This window comes from Hyperolius riggenbachi, chromosome 1 (assembly GCF_040937935.1).
Source record: "Hyperolius riggenbachi isolate aHypRig1 chromosome 1, aHypRig1.pri, whole genome shotgun sequence".
Lineage (NCBI taxonomy): Eukaryota > Metazoa > Chordata > Amphibia > Anura > Hyperoliidae > Hyperolius > Hyperolius riggenbachi.
In genome coordinates, this window is record NC_090646.1 from 196,950,317 (window position 1) to 196,971,746 (window position 21,430).

Genomic DNA, 21,430 nt, shown 5'->3' on the forward strand with positions numbered 1-21,430 from the left:
GGACGGGAATCAGCCTGCAGTATATGAACAGCTTCTACAAAAAGACAAATTTCGATTAGCGATAAATTTTGTCTTTGTTGAATCTGCCCATAATCTTCAGGTGTATGGCTACCTTAACCACTTGCCGACCGCACGCTTATACCGTGCGTCGGCAAAGTGGCAGCTGTAGGACCAGCGACGCAGTACTGCGTCGCCAGCTGCAGGCTGATTAATTAGGAAGCAGCCGCTCGCGCGGCCGGGGATCGCCGCCATGTGACAGGGGACGTCCCGTCACTGGCTGCACAGGACGGATAGCGTCCTGTGCAGCCTCGATCGCCGGGGGGGCCAGGTAGGAGAGGGAGGGGGAGGATTTTGCCGCGGAGGGGGGCTTTGAGGTGCCCCCCCCCCCCCCGCAACACCCAGGCAGGCAGGAGCGATCAGACCCCCCCTGCACATCATCCCCATAGGGGGGAAAAAAGGGGGTCAATCTGATCTCTCTGCCTGCAACCTGATCTGTGCTGGGGGCTGCAGAGCCCACCCAGCACAGATCACTCAAAACAGCGCTGGTCCTTAAGGGGGGGTAAAGGGTGGGTCATCAAGTGGTTAAACAAACATTCTTCAGAGCTTTACCTGACATGCTACAACCTGTAATAAATTTCAGAATGTAAATTGGGGTGAAGAAAGGGTTTGCAATGGGAAAAAACGGACTAAATTCATAAATGAATATTGTAAAAGAAAAAATAAGCAATTTTATTCATTACTTATTTTTACTACTGTTCCTCTATAAGTATGAAGCATATGGGGGTTTTATTCGGGTAGGTTGCTTGGGATGCGTTTTAGAAAGTCAAAACCCTATTCACACTCGCAGTTTTTTTTATATACGTATTGCACTCGCATTTTTTTTATATGCATATCAATTATTTCTGAATAAAGTTTTATTTTTATTTATTTTTTTTATAGATGTAGTTTTCTCAAAAATAGTGTAAAAAAGCTGTTGCACTAACTCACAGTTTCTAATTGACCTATAGAAGCTTGCTTGCACTCCCCCTTTAGTCACATGTCGGAGTCTATGTTGGTTTCAGGAGGAGGGCCGCTGTAATATCCCAGCAGCTTAAGCCTCTTGTCACTTCGCAGATCGTGTTGCCCCTGCACCAGCCACTTCCTTCTCCATTCTGTCATCCATTAAAAAAAGCAGACCTAAGATGCTCATACACGTGTCAATATTCCTGCTCAATTTTTGGCAGATCTTATGACTTGATTGACTGTGCCAGAAAATCCTGTCTGACCAAAATCATCCATCAGACTGGATGGGTTATCAATGTGCTGAATCCATTTGGTTCCGTTTTCAGCTGAAAATCTATGTGCAGTGTCTGGGAAGAATAGATCCATCTCTGATCACTTTCATCTATCTTTCTGCGGTATTGTGTGGCAATCTATTCATGTATGGCTACCTTAAAGGGGAACTGAAGAGAGAGGTATATGGAGGCTGTCATGTTTATTTCCTTTTAGACAATACCAGTTGCCTGGCAGCCCTGCTGATCCTCTGCCTCTAATACTATTAGCCATAGCCCCTGAACAAGTATGCAGCAGATGAGGTGTTTCAGTGGTTCAGACTTATAAGTCTGATCTGACAAGACTAGCTGCATGCTTGTTTCTGGTTTTATTCAGATACTACTGCAGAGAAATAGACCAGCAGGGCTGCCAGGCAACTGGTATTGCTTAAAAGGAAATAAACATGACAGCCTCCATATACCTCTCTCTTCAGTTTCCCTTTAAATCTTTTAAGTGAGCTTATGTCCAAATGTTTCTGGAGTTAAACTAGGTGACATGATAGATGGGAACTGGTCTACTGACAGTTGACCAATTGGAGCAGATTAGTAAGAGAAGAGGAGGAGGGCACAATTCTCAACTAAACAAGGATATCCAGCCTGTAAATGAAAATCCTGCAGTCCTCCTGTAAAAGAAAGCTATAATTACCTGCTCTGTCTTCTCCCCCGAAGAACCTGAAAGACTTCTGGTGCATGGCCCCGCCCCTGAAGAAAAACTGCTTTCTGATTACTGTAGATAGAGTAAAAAGACATTTTTTTTATTCTTTGGGAGCGGGGCCACATGTCGGAAGTCTGCTGATTTGGGATCTTCAAGGATGGCTTTGGGGAGAAGACAGTGCAGATAATTACCTGAACTCCTGCGCATACAAAGGATCAGACTTTATTAGGCAACAACAATAAAGACAATGCAATCCAAGACATGACCACTCGGCCCTCTAGATCCCTATAACAAGGTATACAAAGCTCGCTTTATAGTTTCCAATCCTGTCTGGACTGGTCCACAAAATAAACCACCACACTATAGTCTAATTAGTAATTTGGACTGATCCACCACCGCACTGTTTTTTCATCCATGACACAGTTGGGGCTCGTTTCCCTATGCGCACTTTTAGCTGCACTTATGGAAACGCAATCACAGGGACATCAGAGAGTGCATAGACTGCACTGTCTGATGTTTTCATACATGCGCTGCAATTCACCACTGAATCGCCGTGCATGGTTGTACGCATTTTGGCGCGATTGCGCCCGCGATCCCATTCATTATAAATATAGAATCACATGATGCAACGCAGAGCCGCGCTGACGCACGGCCAACTGCATTACAATGGAAACAAGCCCTTAGGGCCTGAGCCCACTAACACAGTTGTGTCTGCTTTTCATCAATGTAACAGATACTGAAAAGCGGAAAGAAGCAGACTCCTCTGCATTAGAGGGCTTAGGCCCTGAGCAAAGTGCTGTTATGCAAGCATCAAAAAAGCAGTCTCCTTAGCATAAACATCTAAAAGTGCAATTGCGCAAAGGTTAAAGAAAATGTAAACCTATGACTATGAGCAGCAATAAAGTGCATTGTGCATAATGTTGATATAATATGGATTACAATAACCATAGGTATATGTTTACATTTTCTTTGACCTGACAAGATTGGACTTGCAGATGTTTATGCTAATGAGACTGCTTTTTTGATGCTGATGTAAAAGCTTTTTCCTCACTGTGTCTTGGACTGATCCACCACTGCACCATTTTTTTCAGATGCCCAATAATTGCTGCCCACTCCTCGAATCACACCCAACAGCCCAGATATCCTCACTAAATAAGCTTGGAAAGGAATCTCTGGAGAGGCTTTAGTTAAATATGACTTAAAGCGTACCTGAGATGAAAGAAGTCTCAGGTTTTATTCTTACCGTACCTGGGGCTTCCTGCAGTCCCCTTGAGGCCACTTTGTCCATCGCCATCTCCCCAGACCGCTACTGTGCATTGTTGGACAGCCGGTACTCTGGCTGAGTCATGCTTCGTCATACATGCGTGGCTTGGCTGCATGTGCTCCCAGGCCTGGGGTGCGTGCAGCCATGCCACGCATGCACAACGAAGCATGACTCTGCCAGAGTACTGGGCTGTCCAGCAGGGACAGGAGCGTCCCAGGGAGGATGGCAAAGGCCTCAAGTGGACTGCAGGAAGCCCCAGGGAAGTATAAAACCTGAGACTTTTCATTTCAGTTTCTCTTTAAAGGGAAGGTCCAAGCAAAAAAAAAAAAATGAGTTTCACTTACCTGGGGCTTCTACCAGCCCCATGTAGCCATCCTGTGCCCTCGTAGTCACTCACTGCTGCTCCAGTCCCCCGCTGGCAGCTTTCTGACCTCGGAGGTCAGGGCCACATTGCATACATTTTTACGCATTCCAGCTAGTGCAGAAACAAAAATGTACGCGTTGCACCACTAACGCGTAAAAATGTATGTGTTAATGTTCCTGCACTAGCGGGAATGTGTAAAAATGTATGCAATGTGGCCCTGACCTCCGAGGTCAGAAAGCTGCCAGCGGGGGACTGGAGCAGCAGTGAGTGACTACGAGGGCACAGGATGGCTGCATGGGGCTGGTAGAAGCCCCAGGAAAGTGAAACTCATTTTTTTTTTTTTGCTTGGACCTTCCCTTTAAGTTAGTTTTATTTAGCATTGGGAACAGGGCTAGAGTTAGTTACACTAAAGCAAAAATAAACTGATGCGATAATTAATTGTATGTGTAGTATGGATAATTAATATTAATAGAACATTTGTAGCAACAAAGTCTAATTTTTAGTTATATAGCTTTATTTATAACACTGCATCACTCTGTCATATTTACAGTTAATAAACCACACCCTGTATTTTAAGCTGTAAAACAGAGCCAATGACCCTTTGAACTTCCCTGCAGTAAAACCTTATCTCAAGCTGCCTGTTTCTTGGCTGTTGAAGCTATTTACTAAACTGGACTGAGTTTGACCAAGTTGGTCGAATATCTCAGAGAAGCTCGTTTGCATAGATAACTCAAGTGTTCTAAAGGACAACTGAAGTGAGAAGAATATGGAGGCTGCTATATTTATTTCCTTTTAAGCAATACCAGTTGCCTGGCAGCCCTGCTGGTCTATTTGGATGCAGTAGTGTCTGAATAACACCAGAAACAAGCATGTAGCTTATATGACATGATATGACAATGTCATAAACATCTGATCTGCTGCATGCTTGTTCAGGGTCTATGGCTAAGGCCTCGTTCAGATCAGTTAGTGCAGATGGCTGTGCAATCGGAACACAACACGTACAATCGCACGCCCTCTGCGCTACTATGCACTGTGCTGTAGATTCCATTCACTACAGTGAATGGAATCTGCGCTGCCGAAAATGCATGCAGCAGTGCGATAGCGCATCGCACCGCTGTACAGCGCATATTATGGCTATAGTAGAAAGGCTGTCTATGCCCTTCTACCATTCCGTGTCGCACACTATACGCGTTGCCAAAGTGCACACGGCAGCGCATATAATCTGAATAAGGCCAGTATTAGAGGCAGATGATCAGCAGGACTGCCAAGCAACTGATATTGCTTAAAAGGAAAGCAATATGGCAGCCTCCATATACCTCTCAATACAGTTGTCCTTTAACGTTTTCCTTTACGGAAAAACAACCTAAGAATGTTTCTTTGCTACTAATGTTCTATTGGTTCTCTGTACTACACATAGAATTCATTATCTTATAAGTTTATTTTCTCTTCAGATATGCTTTAAGGCCCAGTGCACACCAAAACCGCTAGCAGATCGTCAAAACGCTAGTGGTTTTGGGAGCAGAGAGCTGATATTTGTCAGGTGCACACCGAGCGGATTTTGTATGTGATCCGCCGTCCGCATCCGCATCCGCGTGGCTAATGTATCTCTATGGGCTGGTGCACACCGGCGGTTTGAGGTTTTAAGCAAACCGCAAATGTGCAGCAAGAGGCACGTTTTCGGCTTGCTAAAAACCTCAAACCGCCAGTGTACACCAGCCCATAGAGATACATTAGCCACGCAGATTTTCAAGCGGATGCGGCCGGCGGATCCGCCCAGTGTGCACTGGGCCTCAATGTCAGGAGTCTCTAGGCACAAAGATGGTGGTACCTTTAACTCTGCTCCTCAACATGTAACACTCTAAGGACTGGTTCACACTACAAGAGCTTTTAAAGCACTAGTGATTTTGAAAAGCTCTTGCTAATGCAATGCTATGGGGGATTTTTACAAAATCACTTCACTCCAGTGAGAACACACATAGCAAGAGCTTTTAAAATCACAAAGTGCTCAGAAAAGCTTTTTCAGTGTGAACAAGCCCTAAATCATACTTCTTTCATGTTATTACACGTGCCATTTGCAATGAACAAAGTTAAATAAGCACAAATGATTAGAGGTGCTGTAACTGCCTAATGTGCCTAGTGATAAATCTGACCCTGATTGAGAAGATTCTGAATGTTAGTATTGTAAGTTTCCAAACTCTGAAAATGTGCCATCATTTCCAGTCCTGGTGACACAGAAGTTAGATAAATCCCTGTGTACACATGCCTCTTTCCAGGAGGAGAAATCTGGATTTTTCACATTCATTTATTTATTTTATTTTACTTCAACAGTAGTGCTGGGAATACACGGTTTGTTTTTGAGCCAGATAGATGGCTCGATAGATAATTTCCGACATGTCCGATCTCTCGCTCGATCATTTCGCCACTTGATTTGTGATAGAGGTGAATGGAAAAAGATAAGAAAAATGAGCGGAAGATGAGAACCGACTGCAGAAACAAGCGGCGAAATGATGGAATGGGAGAATCGAGCGGCAGAAACAGTGTATGCCCAGCATAAAATCCAGGCTAGTGATTCCAAGTCTCGTCTATACTGGCAAAGATGCAGCCTAATCTCCAATGTAATAAAGTAGTACAAACAAATGAAGGGACTTCATGGTAACATAAAAAGGTTAATTTATACATGTATGTGATTTTACAACCTATTTATCTGATTACCTGTACTTTCTTAGATACCTGTTCAGAAGTGGAAACATAGAACATCCGGGGGACAAACTGTTTAACACTACAGTCCAAGTTTTACCAGTACAGGTCAGTGAAACACAATGTTTTGTTGGATATAATTTTGCCTTCGAGAGAAAAAAAAAAAAAAAGCATTTGCCATAATTCAGTTTTAGTGATGAACTGTGATTTCCTGTGATGCATCACTCCTAAATTTGGAAATAATCTCTTTATGCCCCTGAAGGCAAGGCTGCACATCCAGAAACGCTTGTGTATAGTGAGGCTATAGCTTATAAACTTGTGTCTGTATAGCTTTTGTGCCACAAGCTGACACCTTGGTGATTGATGGAGATAAAATGTCAGCTCCAGCAGGGACATGACACCCCATTTCCTCCTGCTCCCCATTTTACCATTCGCCTACTTCAATGATTCAAAAGTTCACTTGTTCATTTAATGCATAATTTAAAGAACTGTGACATTTTCTGCATCTTGATGTAAGGTACATACTCCCCACAGTATGCATCCACTGATGATTCTTTGCCATGGACGATTTCTGCTTCTTTTTCTGGCTGCGTGGGAGCTGTCCAATTCCTGATGATGTCGCACAATTTTGACTTCAGGGATCTGCAGAATTATTTAGCTGGTTTCTCACATCTTCATGCCCAAGTATTGCAATCAAAACCATATGCTGAACCCATACTTAGCAGTTGCTATTGCTAAATTCACCTGCTGTGCTTTCGCCATGACATGTGCATCAATCTCTCAGCAGCTTCACTGGAGGAATTCCTGTGTGTCAGTATACAGAGGGTTATCATTGCTGCGGGGATTCTGAATATTGCAAATGCCCATTCGTGATTGCATAATGCATACCCTTACTTTGTTTTGTTGTTGTGTGTCTGTGGTAGTTTCTATTTTTATGTATTTTCTATGTGCATGTTGTTACAGTACACGTGGTTAATTTTTTTGTACTGGCCGAGGTGGTTAGAAATTATAATTTTTTTTACTCAGTTTTATGCAGTGTTTTTTTTTATTTATTTTAACAGACTGTTGATAATCTGCCAGTGAATCTGCAAGTAGATGAAGATGGGTACATTCAGATCGGTAAAGCATTGAGTTTCTTCTGCTCTTGTTAAGTCTAGAAATTCCAGTATTGCTTCTTTTATTTTCTTTCCAGCACCTCTTCTCTTGTTCTACATGCACTTGCTGATTGTTCCCTAATTCCTTATTATTTTTTCCATAGTTACTGATTAGTTGTGATCTATGGCTATGAGTATTCAGGTGACCATACAGCTAGCAATGTATGGGCAGATCGACCAAGAGAAAGATCTCTCTGATCCAATCTGAACAGAGAGAGATCTGTTCGCTGCCTATAACCGATGGGCGATTCCTGATCGATTTCAGAATGAAATATTTTGTAAATTGTCCTCCTGACGCCCCCCCCCCCCCCCCCCAAATGTTATATGTTCCTGTGCATTGAAATACTTGTCCGCCATACTTCCACATTGGTGCCCCACGTGGCTGCCGGTGTTGTAGAACATGGGCGTGCGTGTGTGACATCACACATGCATTCTATGTGCTGTATATCGGTAGTCACATGGGACCCAAATATGGAAGTACAGTGGACACTAGCGGGTGGTGTGACAGGTGAAATACTTTAATGCATGGGCACCCTGGGGTATGTATGGCACTTGGAGGGACAGTAGCCAGGGGTTCAGTCACTTTTTCTCTTGTGATATCACATGCCATTACTACCACACACTCAATTGACCATATTGGCTCGATATTTCACAGCATGTCCGATTAATACATTCCACCTATTTCAGCCTGAAATCGGTGGAATCATTAATCGGGCATGCTCGATTGCAGCACCAATTTTCATTCAGTTTGATAATTTATTGAATTAGATCGTTGCATTGGCCGCCAAATTGCTAGATGTATGGCCACCTTTAGAGACAGAGGGTCAGCAGGACAGCCAGACAATCTGCATTGTTTAAAAGGAAATAAATATGCCAGCCTCCATATTCCTCAGTTCAGGTGTGCTTTTATACTGAACAAGAGCACCTTTTGTTTTCTGTAAAAAAAAACACAAAAAAAACAAACTTGTGGTCTGTGGATGTGCCTGGTGTAGATGATGGACTGTGCACTCAAAAGAACTGACAGTGTCGAACTCAAATACAAAGTGGGCGAAATTGAACACCAAGACCAAGTCGCAGGCCAACCTTAATGTCTACTGGCTACCTTCTTCACTTATAAAGTCCCCTAGTGTCTAATGGCTCCTGTCCAACGTCTATACAGTTCCCCGGTGTCTAGTGGTTCTACTTCCTCTCCTATACAATTCCCTGGTGTCTAATGGCCCTCTACCCTCCCCTATACAGTTCCCTAGCATTTAGTGCTTTCCCCCTACCTCCCTAATATGGCTACCCTGGTGATCTAGGGCTTCACCTCCAATATAGCTTCCCTGGTAGTCTACAGTGGGCCAAACATAATGCAAAGTGGGCAAACTACTTGGGGGCCAAATTTAATGGCTCTGCGGGCCAGATTTGGTCCACGGGCCGGAGTTTGACATGTATGACATTTGCTGGTGATATTCCGATGATGATCACCTTACATAAAGTAGCAGTAGAGTGTCGTACCGTGTTGGCCATCATTAAAGCAAGAAGTTTTGCATCAGGATGAATACCATTAATTGGCTAGCTTAAAAGAAAAAGAGTATGCTTTCAGCTGATACGCCTTCTTCAGACTCAGTTCCTGTATGTTCTCCCCTTACATACAGCCAATCTTCCATAGAGCTACTGAACAGCTTTTTCAGATTATAGAGCAGGTCTGAGCTTTTACAAAAAGAAAAGCTCTCAGTATATCCCTCACAACTCCTTACATCTTTAAGTTCACACTGATGCTTTCCCAAATGTAACATGCCATGCTATAAAGTTCCTAAAATGCTCCTCAGACATGGCAATGTGCCAGTACTCTTCACTGGGCTCATTCACTGGGAAAACCTTGCAGAAAACGGCAGGTTTGGATCATCCAAATAGTTTAAAACACATGTATAATGGATTCTGTAATACCGTATGCATGTTTATATACAATTTTTTAAAGATAGTGGGAACTTGGCCTAAAAACTTGCACCCTTTTTGTTTGGTTTGTGTTTAGCACTAGAAAATGTTTAGTCATGTTTATCATAAACTATATATGAGCCATTACAAAAAAGGGCTACATTCTTTTGTAGCTGGCAGGGCTGGTTTGGCAGGTTTTGTGAGGAGAAGCCTTTACTACAGCAGTAGGTTCATTGACTAATAACTGGGTCTTCCTGTTCTCTCTGGAACTCGTTTTATCTTTACTGCAGAACAAATGATTTACAAAGCTTACCAATCAAACCAGCCTATTGTGTTTATAAGCAAACCTCACATTTTCATTACTATTTTCCTGATGGGAAACTGTAGGGTTTTTTGTATTTGTTGTTTGTTTTCAAATCGGTATACAACCCCTTCAATGAGTTAAGAATGGAGAAAAAAATACCACTCGTTTTGTCTTGATGCACATGACAGCAGTAATGTTGCTGTGCACAGACAGCCCTTACTTCTGCCACAAAGTACCCCAAGTTACGCTATTAGCGCAACCCCCAGTACCTGAGTAGCGTGACAGTTACTACGGTAACAAGCGTTACTAACAGTATCTGTCAGTAACACATGTTACTGTGGCAATGGTCATGCTACTCAAGGCCTGCAGGTCAGGCTAATAGCGTAACTCATGGTACTTACTGGCGAAGGTAAGAGTGACATTTTTCATGCGCTGTCTGTACTTAGCAATATTACTGCTGTTATGTCATCAAGCTCCCTTTTAATGGCAATATGTATACTAAATGAAAACACTATAACTATGGCTTAAAGAGGTGACAATGATATCTTCTGATTGGTGACAATTAACAAAGATGAAATTTGTTCCTTAGAATGTAGTATATATTCAGACCTCTCTTAATTTTTTAAGTAATTAGACATGCACATCAGGGCTGTGGAGTCGGTACAAAAATCTTCCGACTCCTCAGTTTATGAAACCACGACTCCGGGTGCCCAAAATGGCCCCAACTCCTCGAGTCAGACTCCTTAGTATAATACTTAACAGGGCTGTGGATTTTGTACAAAAATCTTCTGACTGACTCAGTTTATGAAATCAACGACTCCGACTCCAACTCCGACTCCGGGTGCCCAAAATTGCTCCAACTCCACAGCCCTGATACACATTTTCCAAAATGTCATAGCAGGCTGCCCTAGGACTGAAGAATTAATTTCTCTAAAGATGTACCGGTAGCTTTGCAGGAAGTTTATCATTTCCCCACATCAATAAATATTGAGTTACTACTGCTTATAAAAAAAGCAGGCTTGAAATGCTATGTTCAGTTGTTTAAAAGGGGTGGAGCTAGAAACATCTGCTATATAATAAAGATGCTGCATTAAAGATATGTTACAGTTTTTTTCAAGACTTATCTCAGGGCTCATGAAGTAAAGGTGCGTACACTTGCACTATAATTGTAGACCATAGGGATCAGCACTCGATCCCTAGGGCAACAGTTCATGCAGAGACGTCATGACTACTAGCAAGTTATGTGTACTGTTACAATGGGGTGGGGACAGTATGGCACAGATGGAGTGGTTTCTGGTGACTGGGGGTAAGGAGGGGAATTCAGCCTTTGGGGTGTGCCGTATTTTTGAGTGACCTCATGAGACATCAGATGACACTAGATGATTGGCCGAGATGTCCCTGAATGGCCACTTCAGCCAAGTACCATCTAGAAAGTGTAGGAGGTTTTACATACAAAATGGTAGAAAGACCTTAAGGTAAGCATAATGTGTCAGACACAACACTGCACAGAAATACTGTATGAAGCATCTTGCGCCACTTGTTTTTTGTAGATTTCTGTCTAAATGCCTATCCTAGAAAGATTCTGTCTGAACAACAGGTAGCATCAGACTTGAGGTGGCTCAGCACCACATTCTGCTGATACATAAGCCTGCTGTTGGGCTTGTTTGCGTCAGGCTGGCTTTAGATTATTATTATTTTTTTTTTTTCTTTTAAATAGATGACTTTTGGGCAGGGCCGGATTTGTACTTTTTTCCACCCTAGGCCCAGTACCACCGACCGCACCATCCCCCCCCCCCCCCCGCATTTTTTTCAACACTGCCTACCAACACTTTTAACTTTAAAATAAACCACAAAATGTTGGCGAAATGGGGTCAAACACCATATTAGTATTGTGTTCCAAATAATCCTTTAGGTGAGTGTATACTCACACATATACGGTTCAGATACCCTTAAAGGATATATGAGTAAAATAAAGAAGTGAATCTTTACTTATTTCGTTTTTGTACAGCCCCTAGAAGCCTATCTGCTCTCGTGCTGAAGTTCTGCTGTCCTCCAGGCTGCCACTGTCCCCTCTGTAAGATTGCCGACCCCCTGCCCGGACATTCACGCCTTGTGATTGTGCTCCCATAGCATTGTGTTTGTGCTGTCCGCAAATAATGCATCTGTTCATAGGAGTGCGATCATGAGAGCCACACGGCACATCCACACTTGCACAGAAGCCCGCAACCCATCCATGGGTGGGTGATCTTACGGAGGGGTTAGACAGGAGCAGCCTGGATGACAAAGTAACTTCAGTGTGGGAGCAGATAGATTTCTATGAGGCCTAGGTAAGTAAAGTTTCACTTCTTTATTTTACCTCATATAGCCTTTAAAAAGTAGCCATACTACCTAGGGGCTTCTTACCAATCCCCATAGGGTACATACTGTAGCTACTCTGTTTTCATCCCAACTAGGGATGAGCATTACAATCGGTACCTCTGAAAACCATGTTACTAAATTTAAAGGAGTTCTTTCACAAAAAAAGTAGGCAGTTAAAATGTGACAGATGACAGGTTTTGGGCCAGTCCATCTTTTTAGGGGGATTCTCAGGGCTTTCTTTGTTTTCAACAGCATTTCCTGAACAGTTGCAAAATCTAACTGACATAATAGTGTGCAAATGATTAGGGAGGCCGGCTGGTATCTTGCTATTTTGGCAGTGTAACTGTTGTTCAGGAAATGCTGTTGAAAATAAAGAAAGCCCTGAGAATCCCCCTTAAAAAGATGGACTGGCCCAAAACCTGTCATCTGTCACATTTTTTAACTACCTACTTTTTTCGCGAAAGAACCCCTTTAAACTGATGCACTAACTGACAACAGCACTCACCCTTTTCGCCACCTCTGTGCGCCGCCCTCCACATAGCATTTCAGCTCTCCAGCTACTTCATCATTCACAGTTGGAACTGGAAGAGCAGAAAGGCAATGTATAGAGCAGCGCACAGAGGTGGCAACAAGGGTGAGTTAACCGAACAAGCCTTACTAGCCCCTCTGAAAGATCAAAAGTTGTGGGCTACTGCGCATGTGTGGACCAGGTCGCACATCTCCTTGATCGTGCTCCCATGGCGGGGAGCAGTCTACTCATGCGCATAACGCTCAGAGCAGTGGGAGCGTGATTGAGGAGGCGCATGGCCTGGGTCGCGCATGTGCAGAAGCCACGACTGGTCTAGTGGACAAGTTTTTGGAGGGGGACAACAAACCATGAAGAAACCAAGAGACCTGTAAGGCTACGAGGGGCTGGAGGAAGCCCCCGGTACGTAAATTAAAACTTTTTCCCGTCTCAGGGCCCTTTTCCACAATAGCGTTTGCGATTGCTGAATCGCAAACTGCTAGTGATTTTGAAATCGCTACGGTTTGCTTTTTAACATAGGAATCGTGGTAGGTCATTTGCACTACTGCGATTCGTTTTTTGCCTAATCGTGATCGTGTGGCGGAACAATTATTGCAGAGATTTTGCTATGCAGTGCATAGCAAAATCGCGATCGCAAACGTCAGGAAATCGCCGCTAAATTTTGTACTTTTGCTGAATCGCAATCGCTAGCGTTCAGCGCGAACGCTAGCAATTGCTAGTGGAAAAGGGGCCTCAGGGATACTTTAAAGGAAAAAGATTTATACTTACCTGGGGCTTCCTCCAGTCCCCAGTAACCAGTTTGCTTGATTACCACCATTTTCCCACAATGATGAAGCCGCAATCCAGCCCAGTCGCATACCAGAGTGCATGGCCCCGATTGAAATATCATTAAAGGGAACCAGAGAGGATTGAAAAAAGGTTTTATAAATACCTGGGGCTTCCTCCAGCCCCATACGCACGGATCGCTCCCACGCCGCCATCCTCTGCTGCCTGGATCCGCCGGTACCAGGTCCCGTCATTGCCGCGACTCGGCCTGCGGACGGGGCCGATTCTCCGCATCACACGGAACTCCCTCTATACGCTACTGCGCAGCCGCATGCGTACGGGTATGGAGGGAGCCCCTGTGATGTGGACAATTGGCCGCGTCCGCCGGAAGTGACGGGCCCGGTACCGGCGGTTCCAGGAAGCGGAGGATGGCAGCGTGGGAGCGATACAGGCTTATGGGGCTGGAAGAAGCCCCAGGTATGTATAAAAGCTCTTTCTATTTCCAGGCTCCATTCCTCTCTGGTTCCCTTTAAGAGCATTTTGTGCAAGCAGTTATAGTAAGCAAAATGGGCTGCGCAGAACATTCCCTGTCCGCACCGCACATACGCTGCCTGTAAAGTGCGAAACTGAGACAGAGAGCATGGGCTGCTGGACAGGGCAGCCGCAGAAGCAAACCATTAGGGGACACATTCAGCAAAGACAGGATGGGGGCTTAAGAAGTCCTCAGCATATAATTACTACCTTACTACATACATTAATTAGCAAATAACATTTAGCTTCTAAGGCGGACCCTCAGTCAATATCATCACCCAGCTTGACATTCATTTTACATTTGATTCCTGACACTGACAGTCAGGAACACAGACATCATCATGCTTCAGGCCGGCTGGCGGCTGCAGCAAAAACTTAGTCAATTCCGTAGTCACAGATCTGGAGCCACTGCCAGCCAGCCAGGGATGTGCGCAGCTAAGGGGGGTCTTTGCCGAGCGCATGCGCACTGCACTGAGGCTCTCATATCCATCAGCCCCAGCGGCACCGCGAGACCTCCCCTAGACTCCTGGCCAGCCAGCGCTGTGCTGTTTAAATCTGTGACGTCACGTGACGTCACTGATTGACAGCGGGGGCGCCCTATTGAAAGAGCCTCTCCCTCGCTCTCTCTTAGCCGCCTGCAAGTTGGAGCTGCCGCCTGCCTGGGACTCCAGAGTCTAGAGCGAAAGTCTGCCTGTACTGGCCGGCGGCTGGTGACTGCCAGATGCAGGCAGGCTAGGCTAGCTCGAGTCCAGGGGCAGGGCAGGGGCCAGGGCGCACCACCATCGGCACTCGGAGACGGAGTCCGATCTGCTCCCAGGCCTCCTGTGGGATCCCGCCTCCCGTCCATGTTGCCAGGCAACCGCAGCCGCTTTCACCCGCCTTGCCTCTGCTCACATTGCACACAGAGCAGAGCGGCAAGCGGGGTGGGCGGCTGCGGACACACACTAGCGGGGCAGCGCAGCGGGCGGCTCACTGGCTCAGTAGTGACAGGCTGACACAGCGCGTATGGAGGGACAGCAGGTCACAGGTGCGTGCTGCAGTCAGTTAACCTGTGTCACCCGCAGCCGCCCCAAGAATGTAGCAAATTTAATTCCGCCCTAGTCCTGTGCCTTGGGGGCCTTTCCCTAAATCCGGCCCTGCTTTTGGGGCCTGATGCACCAACTAGCAGTAGTATTGCCGCACAGAGAGAGTGCACAGCATTATTACCGGTACTACTGCAGGCAGTGTACGGTGAGTTACGCTATTACCGGTACTCTAAACCGAGCATTACTACGATAACATGCGTTACCGTTGTAATGCTCAGGTTACTTAACACAGGTTGTACTAATAGCATAACTCGTGGTACATCTCCTGTGGTAGTACTTATTATAATGTTGTGCACTATACCTGCACGGCAATATTACCGCTAGTTAGTGCATCAGGCCCTTGATATGGTAATAAAAGATGGATTAAAAGTTTAGAGGGCTCTTGCTTGATATTTTTCATTCACTATATTGATCATGCATTTATCAATGTATATTGTTTTTGTAAATAAGGCAGAAACGCTGGATGGCTGCCTATTTTTGCACAGCTTTGAGCAGTACAAAGCTAACAATTGTGCTTATAATCTGATTGACATAAGATTATGCTTCTGCCAAAATCCCATCTAATATCTACTGGTGCAAGGTGGTATTCTAAGTACCGGTAGATGAGTGATGACATGTAGCTGTGGAACATTTCATGGATACACCAAGCATCAGGGTGAGGCTAGCAGTGCACTAACCATTGTCAGCCAGTCAGCATTAATCTTGTACTGATCTGGCTTTCAGGAAAGTAAAATATGATCACTCCTCTGGATTAGGATTAGTGGCACCCAGCCACCCATCTAAACAAGACATTCAACAAAAGACTAAAGCCTCATACACACAGTACAATTTTCCATCAGATCGACCTGTGATCTGATAAGAAATTGCATCGTGTCTAGACATTATTTATTATTATTATTTATTATTATTATTATTTATTTATAAAGCGCCAACATATTCCGTGGCGCTGTACAATGTAAGAAAACAAACAAGGGATACATAATGATACAGACAATGATATACATGGAAATATGAACACTGATACAAGATACAGCACTGCTGATTACAATTTGATTTAACAGGATGACTAAAATGTATAAATTTCTAACAGTGTGCAAGCAATTGAATTAATAACATTCCATGACACAAAAGGGTGAGAGCCCTGCCCTTGCGAGCTTACAATCTGAAGGAATGGGGTGGAAACAAGAGGTGGGGGAAGTATACAGTATATGTACAGGCAGTGCATAATTAGGTTATTAAGTGGGTGCATGGCCTAAGCTAGAGAATATGCTTGTCGGAAAAGGTGGGTTTTGAGGGAGCGTTTAAAGATTTCAATGGTGGGAGAGTGGCGGATGTGTTGTGGAAGGGCATTCCAGAGGAGGGGTGAGGCACGTGAGAAGTCTTGTACACGTGAATGTGAGGAGGTAATTGTAGAAGAGGATAGAAGAAGCTCGTGTGCAGATCTGAGATTGCGGTTGGGTTGGTATCTGGAGACTAGTGAGGAGATGTACAGGGGAGAGAGATTGTGGAGAGCTTTGTAGGTTATGGTTAAGAGTTTGAACTGAATCCTCTCATTAATTGGTAGCCAGTGAAGAGCTTGACAGAGAGGGTCAGCAGAGGAAGAGCGAGAGGAGAGATGAATGAGTCGAGCAGCAGAGTTCAGTACAGAATTGAGCGGTGATAGTCTGTTAGTTGGAAGTCCACCAAGCAATATATTGCAATAGTCCAATCGAGATATAATAAGAGCATGTACTAACATTTTGGTTGTGTCATGGGAGAGAAAAGGTCGGATACGTGCTATGTTTTTCAGTTGGAAATGGCAGGAGCTGGTTAGGGAGTTAATGTGAGGAGTAAATGAGAGAGAAGAATCAAATATTACCCCCAGGCACCGTGCTTTGGGAACTGATGTTATAGACGTGTTGTTAACATTTATTGTAATATCAGACAAAGGGGTGGACAGGGATGGTGGAAAGACTATTAGTTCAGTTTTATTCATATTGAGTTTTAAGAAGCGAGAGGACATGAAAGAGGAGATAGCGGACAGGCAGTCGGGAACCCGTGTGAGGAGGGAGTTAAGGTCTGGGGCCAAGAGGTACAGCTGTGTATCGTCTGCATATAGGTGGTATTGGAAACCGAATGAGCTGATTAAGTTCCTAAGACCGTGCATGTAGATGGAGAAGAGGAGGGGACCGAGGACAGAGCCTTGAGGTACCCCTACAGACAGAGGATGTGAAGAGGAGGCCTGATCTGAATAGGAAACAGTGAAAGACCTTCCAGACAGGTAGGAAGATATCCAGGAGAGAGAGAGGTCCTTTATTCCTATAGATGAAAGGATCTGTAGGAGTAGAGTGTGGTCGACAGTGTCGAATGCTGATGACCGATCTAGAAGGATGAGTATGGAATAATAGCCTTTGGATTTAGCTGTGAGGAGATCATTAGCTACTTTGGTGAGTGCTGTTTCTGTGGAGTGGTTTGGCCGGAAGCCAGATTGGAACTGATCGAGCAAGGAATTTGCAGATAAATACTGACTTAGTTCAGCATGGATGTGGCGTTCAAGTAATTTAGATGCAAATGGAAGAAGTGACACTGGGCGGTAGTTAGCAAGTTCGGTGGGGTCTAGAGATGTTTTTTTAAGTAGTGGTGTTACAACAGCCCTCTTGAGTGAGGATGGAAAAATTCCGGAGGAGAGGGATAGGTTAAACAGCGATGTTAGGGCAGGGATGAGGGATGTGGATAGCTGTGGAATGAGATGTGATGGGATAGGATCCAACGAACAGGTGGTTAGATGGGATTTGGAGATAAGGGAAGAGAGCGAATGTTCAGAGAGTGGAGAGAAACTGGAAAGAGAGCAGTCAACAAGAGGAGTGGAGATGGAGTTTGATGTCTGCGTGGAAAACACACTACGGATTTTTGCAATTTTATCTGTAAAGTATGTTGCAAATTCTTCAGCTGATAAGCATGAAGAAGGAGGAGGAGGGGGTGGACGGAGAAGGGAGTTGAAAGTACTGAACAGGCGCTTTGGATTGTGCAAGTGGGAGGATATGAGGGAGGAGAAGTATGATTGTTTTGCAGAAGAGAGAGCGGTTTTAAACTTGTTCAACTCTTTTTTGTAAGTAATGAAATCCTCATTAGTATTAGTTTTTCTCCAACGGCGTTCAGCTACCCTAGAGCACCACTTTAGCTGTTTAGTAGCTTTGGTCAGCCAGGGTTGGCGACTGACACGGTGCGGGCGGACATTGGTGAGGGGTGCGATTTCATCCATGACTTGCGTGATTGAGCAATGATAGTGTGCAGCTGCTGAGTCAGGGTCAGTGAATGGTTGTGTGAGGAGAGGTGCCAAGGCATCAGAGACAGATTGCATGTCTATGTTGCGGTAGTTCCTGCGTGTATATGAGCGTGCTTGAGGCAGGGTGGTAGGAAGAGAGGAGGAGAGAGAGAAGTTTAGTAGGTTATGATCAGAGAGCGGGAGAGGAGAATTAGTGAAATCAGTGATAGAACAGAGACGAGTGAATATGAGGTCAAGTGTATGACTATTGGAGTGAGTTGGAGCAGTGGACCACTGAGACAGGCCGTAGGAGGAAGTAAGTGACAGAAGTTTAGTGGCGGCAGAATTGTTGGTGTCAACATGAATGTTAAAGTCGCCCATAATGATGGTAGGGATATCGGAGGACAGGAACTGAAGGAGCCATGCAGAGAAGTGATCTAGGAAGAAGGAAGGAGGGCCAGGAGGGCGGTAGATTATTGCGATCTGGAGGTTAGAGGGAGAGTATAGACGGACTGCATGGACTTCAAAGGAAGGTAGAGAAAGAGAAGGAATGGTGGTGAGTGGCTTGAAGGAGCATCTATCAGAGAAAAGAACACAAAATCGATCGAAAACAATTTGGATGTAAGTATCCAAAATCAATAGCAATCTGATCGGACCGGTGAAAATTATATAATAGATCCGTGTAAACTATGCTTAACAGCCACTGCAGAAGTCTTCAGTATATTTACATTTTGTAATTGCAATAACAGGTCTGTCTGCCTTTTTAGATTTTATTGAAGGCTGAGTGTAGGTGTCTTTCAGGAGCCAGATTCTAGGAAAACATCTAGTACAGTCTTGTTGTGTTTGGCAGAGAAATGAATCGCTTTACATGTCTACTGTAGGGCTGCCAAGACAATCATTATATTTTTTTTTCAATTACTTACTAACCTATACAATATGTTAATAATCTCTCATCTGTAGACCACACCATTTCTTAGCTCTCTTTGTTCTTTCTTTGTACACTTGGGCTGCCTTGTGCATTTTAGCTCTTACATACAGTCCAAAGACATAACAGCAAAAATTGTTTAGATAATGCCTTTAATGACTAGAGGTGCCCGTACTTCTAGCAATGTAGGGCCGATTGACAAAGAGACAGATCTGTCTGTGATCAAATCTGATCGGAGCGAGAACTGTTTCAGCTTGAAATTTTTTAGAAATTGGCCTCGTGACGCCGCCTCACCGCCCCAGCTGCTGTCCCCCCAAATGTTATATGTGTTCCCTGGTGCCCTACTTCAAAATGGCGCATATGTGCCAGTGCTGTACGTGTCAGCCACATAGGATGCAAATGCAGAAGATCAGCGGAACTCTCGCCCATCAAAATGGGGAGATATTATAATGCACAGGCACCGGGGGGGGGGCACATATAACATAGGGGGACAGCAGGCGGGATTTCCGCCGCATTCGTCGCTCATTCCGATATCACATGCTGTTACTGCCAAGCACCAGATTGACCACTTTTACAGGAAGCACTCATACACCTCACAGAACCATTGCCATAGCTAAGAAAGTTCGGTACCAACATTAACTAAAGTTGGGCCCTCTAAACGTAACTTGTGGCGTGGAGAGCCGAAACCTGCCAAGGACAGCCACAGTATTAGAGGTTTAAACAGAAGGAAAACCATTTGTTGCAATGCACAAATTTAGATACCTCGGGAGGGGGAAATCTGAGTCCTCCATGTGGGAACAGGGCTGGAAGGGGCCGGTGGAGGAGAATCCCAAGGGCTCCCTCTACTGAAGAATGTAGCCAATGGGGGCTAGCACTACTTTCAACATTTTTTTATGCAATGTGGCAGAACTGAGTAGGAAGCTTTTTTTTCCCCTGAGGGTAAGGGCCTATTTCCACTACATGCGGGTTCTGGATGCAGAAAACTGACTCCAATGAATGCCTATAGGAAATTTGCACCAGAAGAATCGCATTTAGTGAAAACAGGCATTCATTGTAGTCAGTTTTACTGCATCCAGAATCTGCGTGTAGTGGAAACAGGCCCTAATTTGTCTAATGGATACCCCTGTCCAGCATAAACAGTCATGTAAGCAGCAAGCTATGTGAGTGAGAAGGGTACCAGTATTTATAGTCCTACGTGAACACTTTGGGCAAATGCTTCTTATCAGTTTTATGAAACCAATATTTACAGTACCGATATAAAAGATGCACACGTGTCTCCCTGGAACTTGAGTTCGTTTTTTTTTCTCTATTTGGAGAGGAACTGTACTAAAAGAACCCATTAAAATGTCTTAAAACTGCTTGGCAGTAGATGTTCGCGTTTAGGACAAATCGTCTGGCAGGGAAAGGGTTAATAATGTATGCCTTGTTTATTACTAACTAATTGAATCTATAGCTAATGCTCCTGCTCTGTCCATTGTACTGCACATTCCTAGTGTGAACATATCCTGTTTCTTTTCCCATAGGCAAGTTCCTCAATGGCATTGCAGAAGGGGACATCAGTAGCTCGCTGGGAAAGGTTAAAGCCATCCGCCTGAAAATCCTCACAGAATCTCCTGTCTGGGCATTAATAAGTGAGGTGAGAGAGCAATACTAGCAGTCCATTAACATTCTTCCATGCTACAGGGGGCTTCTGTTGTGAGATGTAAATGTATTTCACCCCTTATTGTTCTCATTGTGAAAACAGATCATCCATCTAACAAAACAGCAATTTAAGTGATCTAAGCTGAGGACTAGACCATGAGATTGTTCAGCATGTCATGGCTGGTAGCACCCTGATATATCCCTAACCTTACCTGTTAAATATGGCGCTATATACCTCAGTAATAATATTACCGCCAGTGTTGCTTTATTACTGCAGCCCTGTTTGGCAGCAATTTATTAAAGCCTCTCTGTCCCATCGCTGAGACCACTGATGTTCCACATGGCTCACCCGCACTGCGCAGACGGCTTCACGCCTGCACAGTAGCCTGGCCCGTGCGGGGCCGCCGCTCAGGCTCGGCTGAATAAGTTGAGCCTGCTTGGATCTGTGCTAGTGCACGCCTTGTTGATGCGCTGGAACGGCAAAGAAGGCGGGGAGTCTCAGGAGGACCCAGAGGCTTCCCTCTCTCCTGAGGTAAGTACACATATTGGGATTTTTTCTTCCTCCCTTGAGGCAGGGAACACACTTGACTTTCAGTTTTCCGCGTGCGTTTTTCTGCATACTTTTTCTGCACACCAAGTGTGTTTCCATGCAGGAAAACGCGCACAGCAGCTGATGTAATTGATAGAGAA

At 44.6% G+C, this 21,430-nt stretch overlaps 1 protein-coding gene across 1 annotated transcript in view; it reads left to right on the forward strand.

The window, feature by feature from the left end:
- The window catches only part of MGAT4D (MGAT4 family member D), a 235,959-nt gene that overhangs the window by 206,826 nt on the left and 7,703 nt on the right, over positions 1-21,430 (forward strand). Inside the window, exons 12-14 of the mRNA XM_068279604.1 lie at positions 6,320-6,398; positions 7,352-7,409; positions 20,623-20,735. Coding sequence (XP_068135705.1) covers positions 6,320-6,398; positions 7,352-7,409; positions 20,623-20,735 — 250 coding nt within the window. The remainder of the gene's footprint in view (positions 1-6,319; positions 6,399-7,351; positions 7,410-20,622; positions 20,736-21,430) is intronic.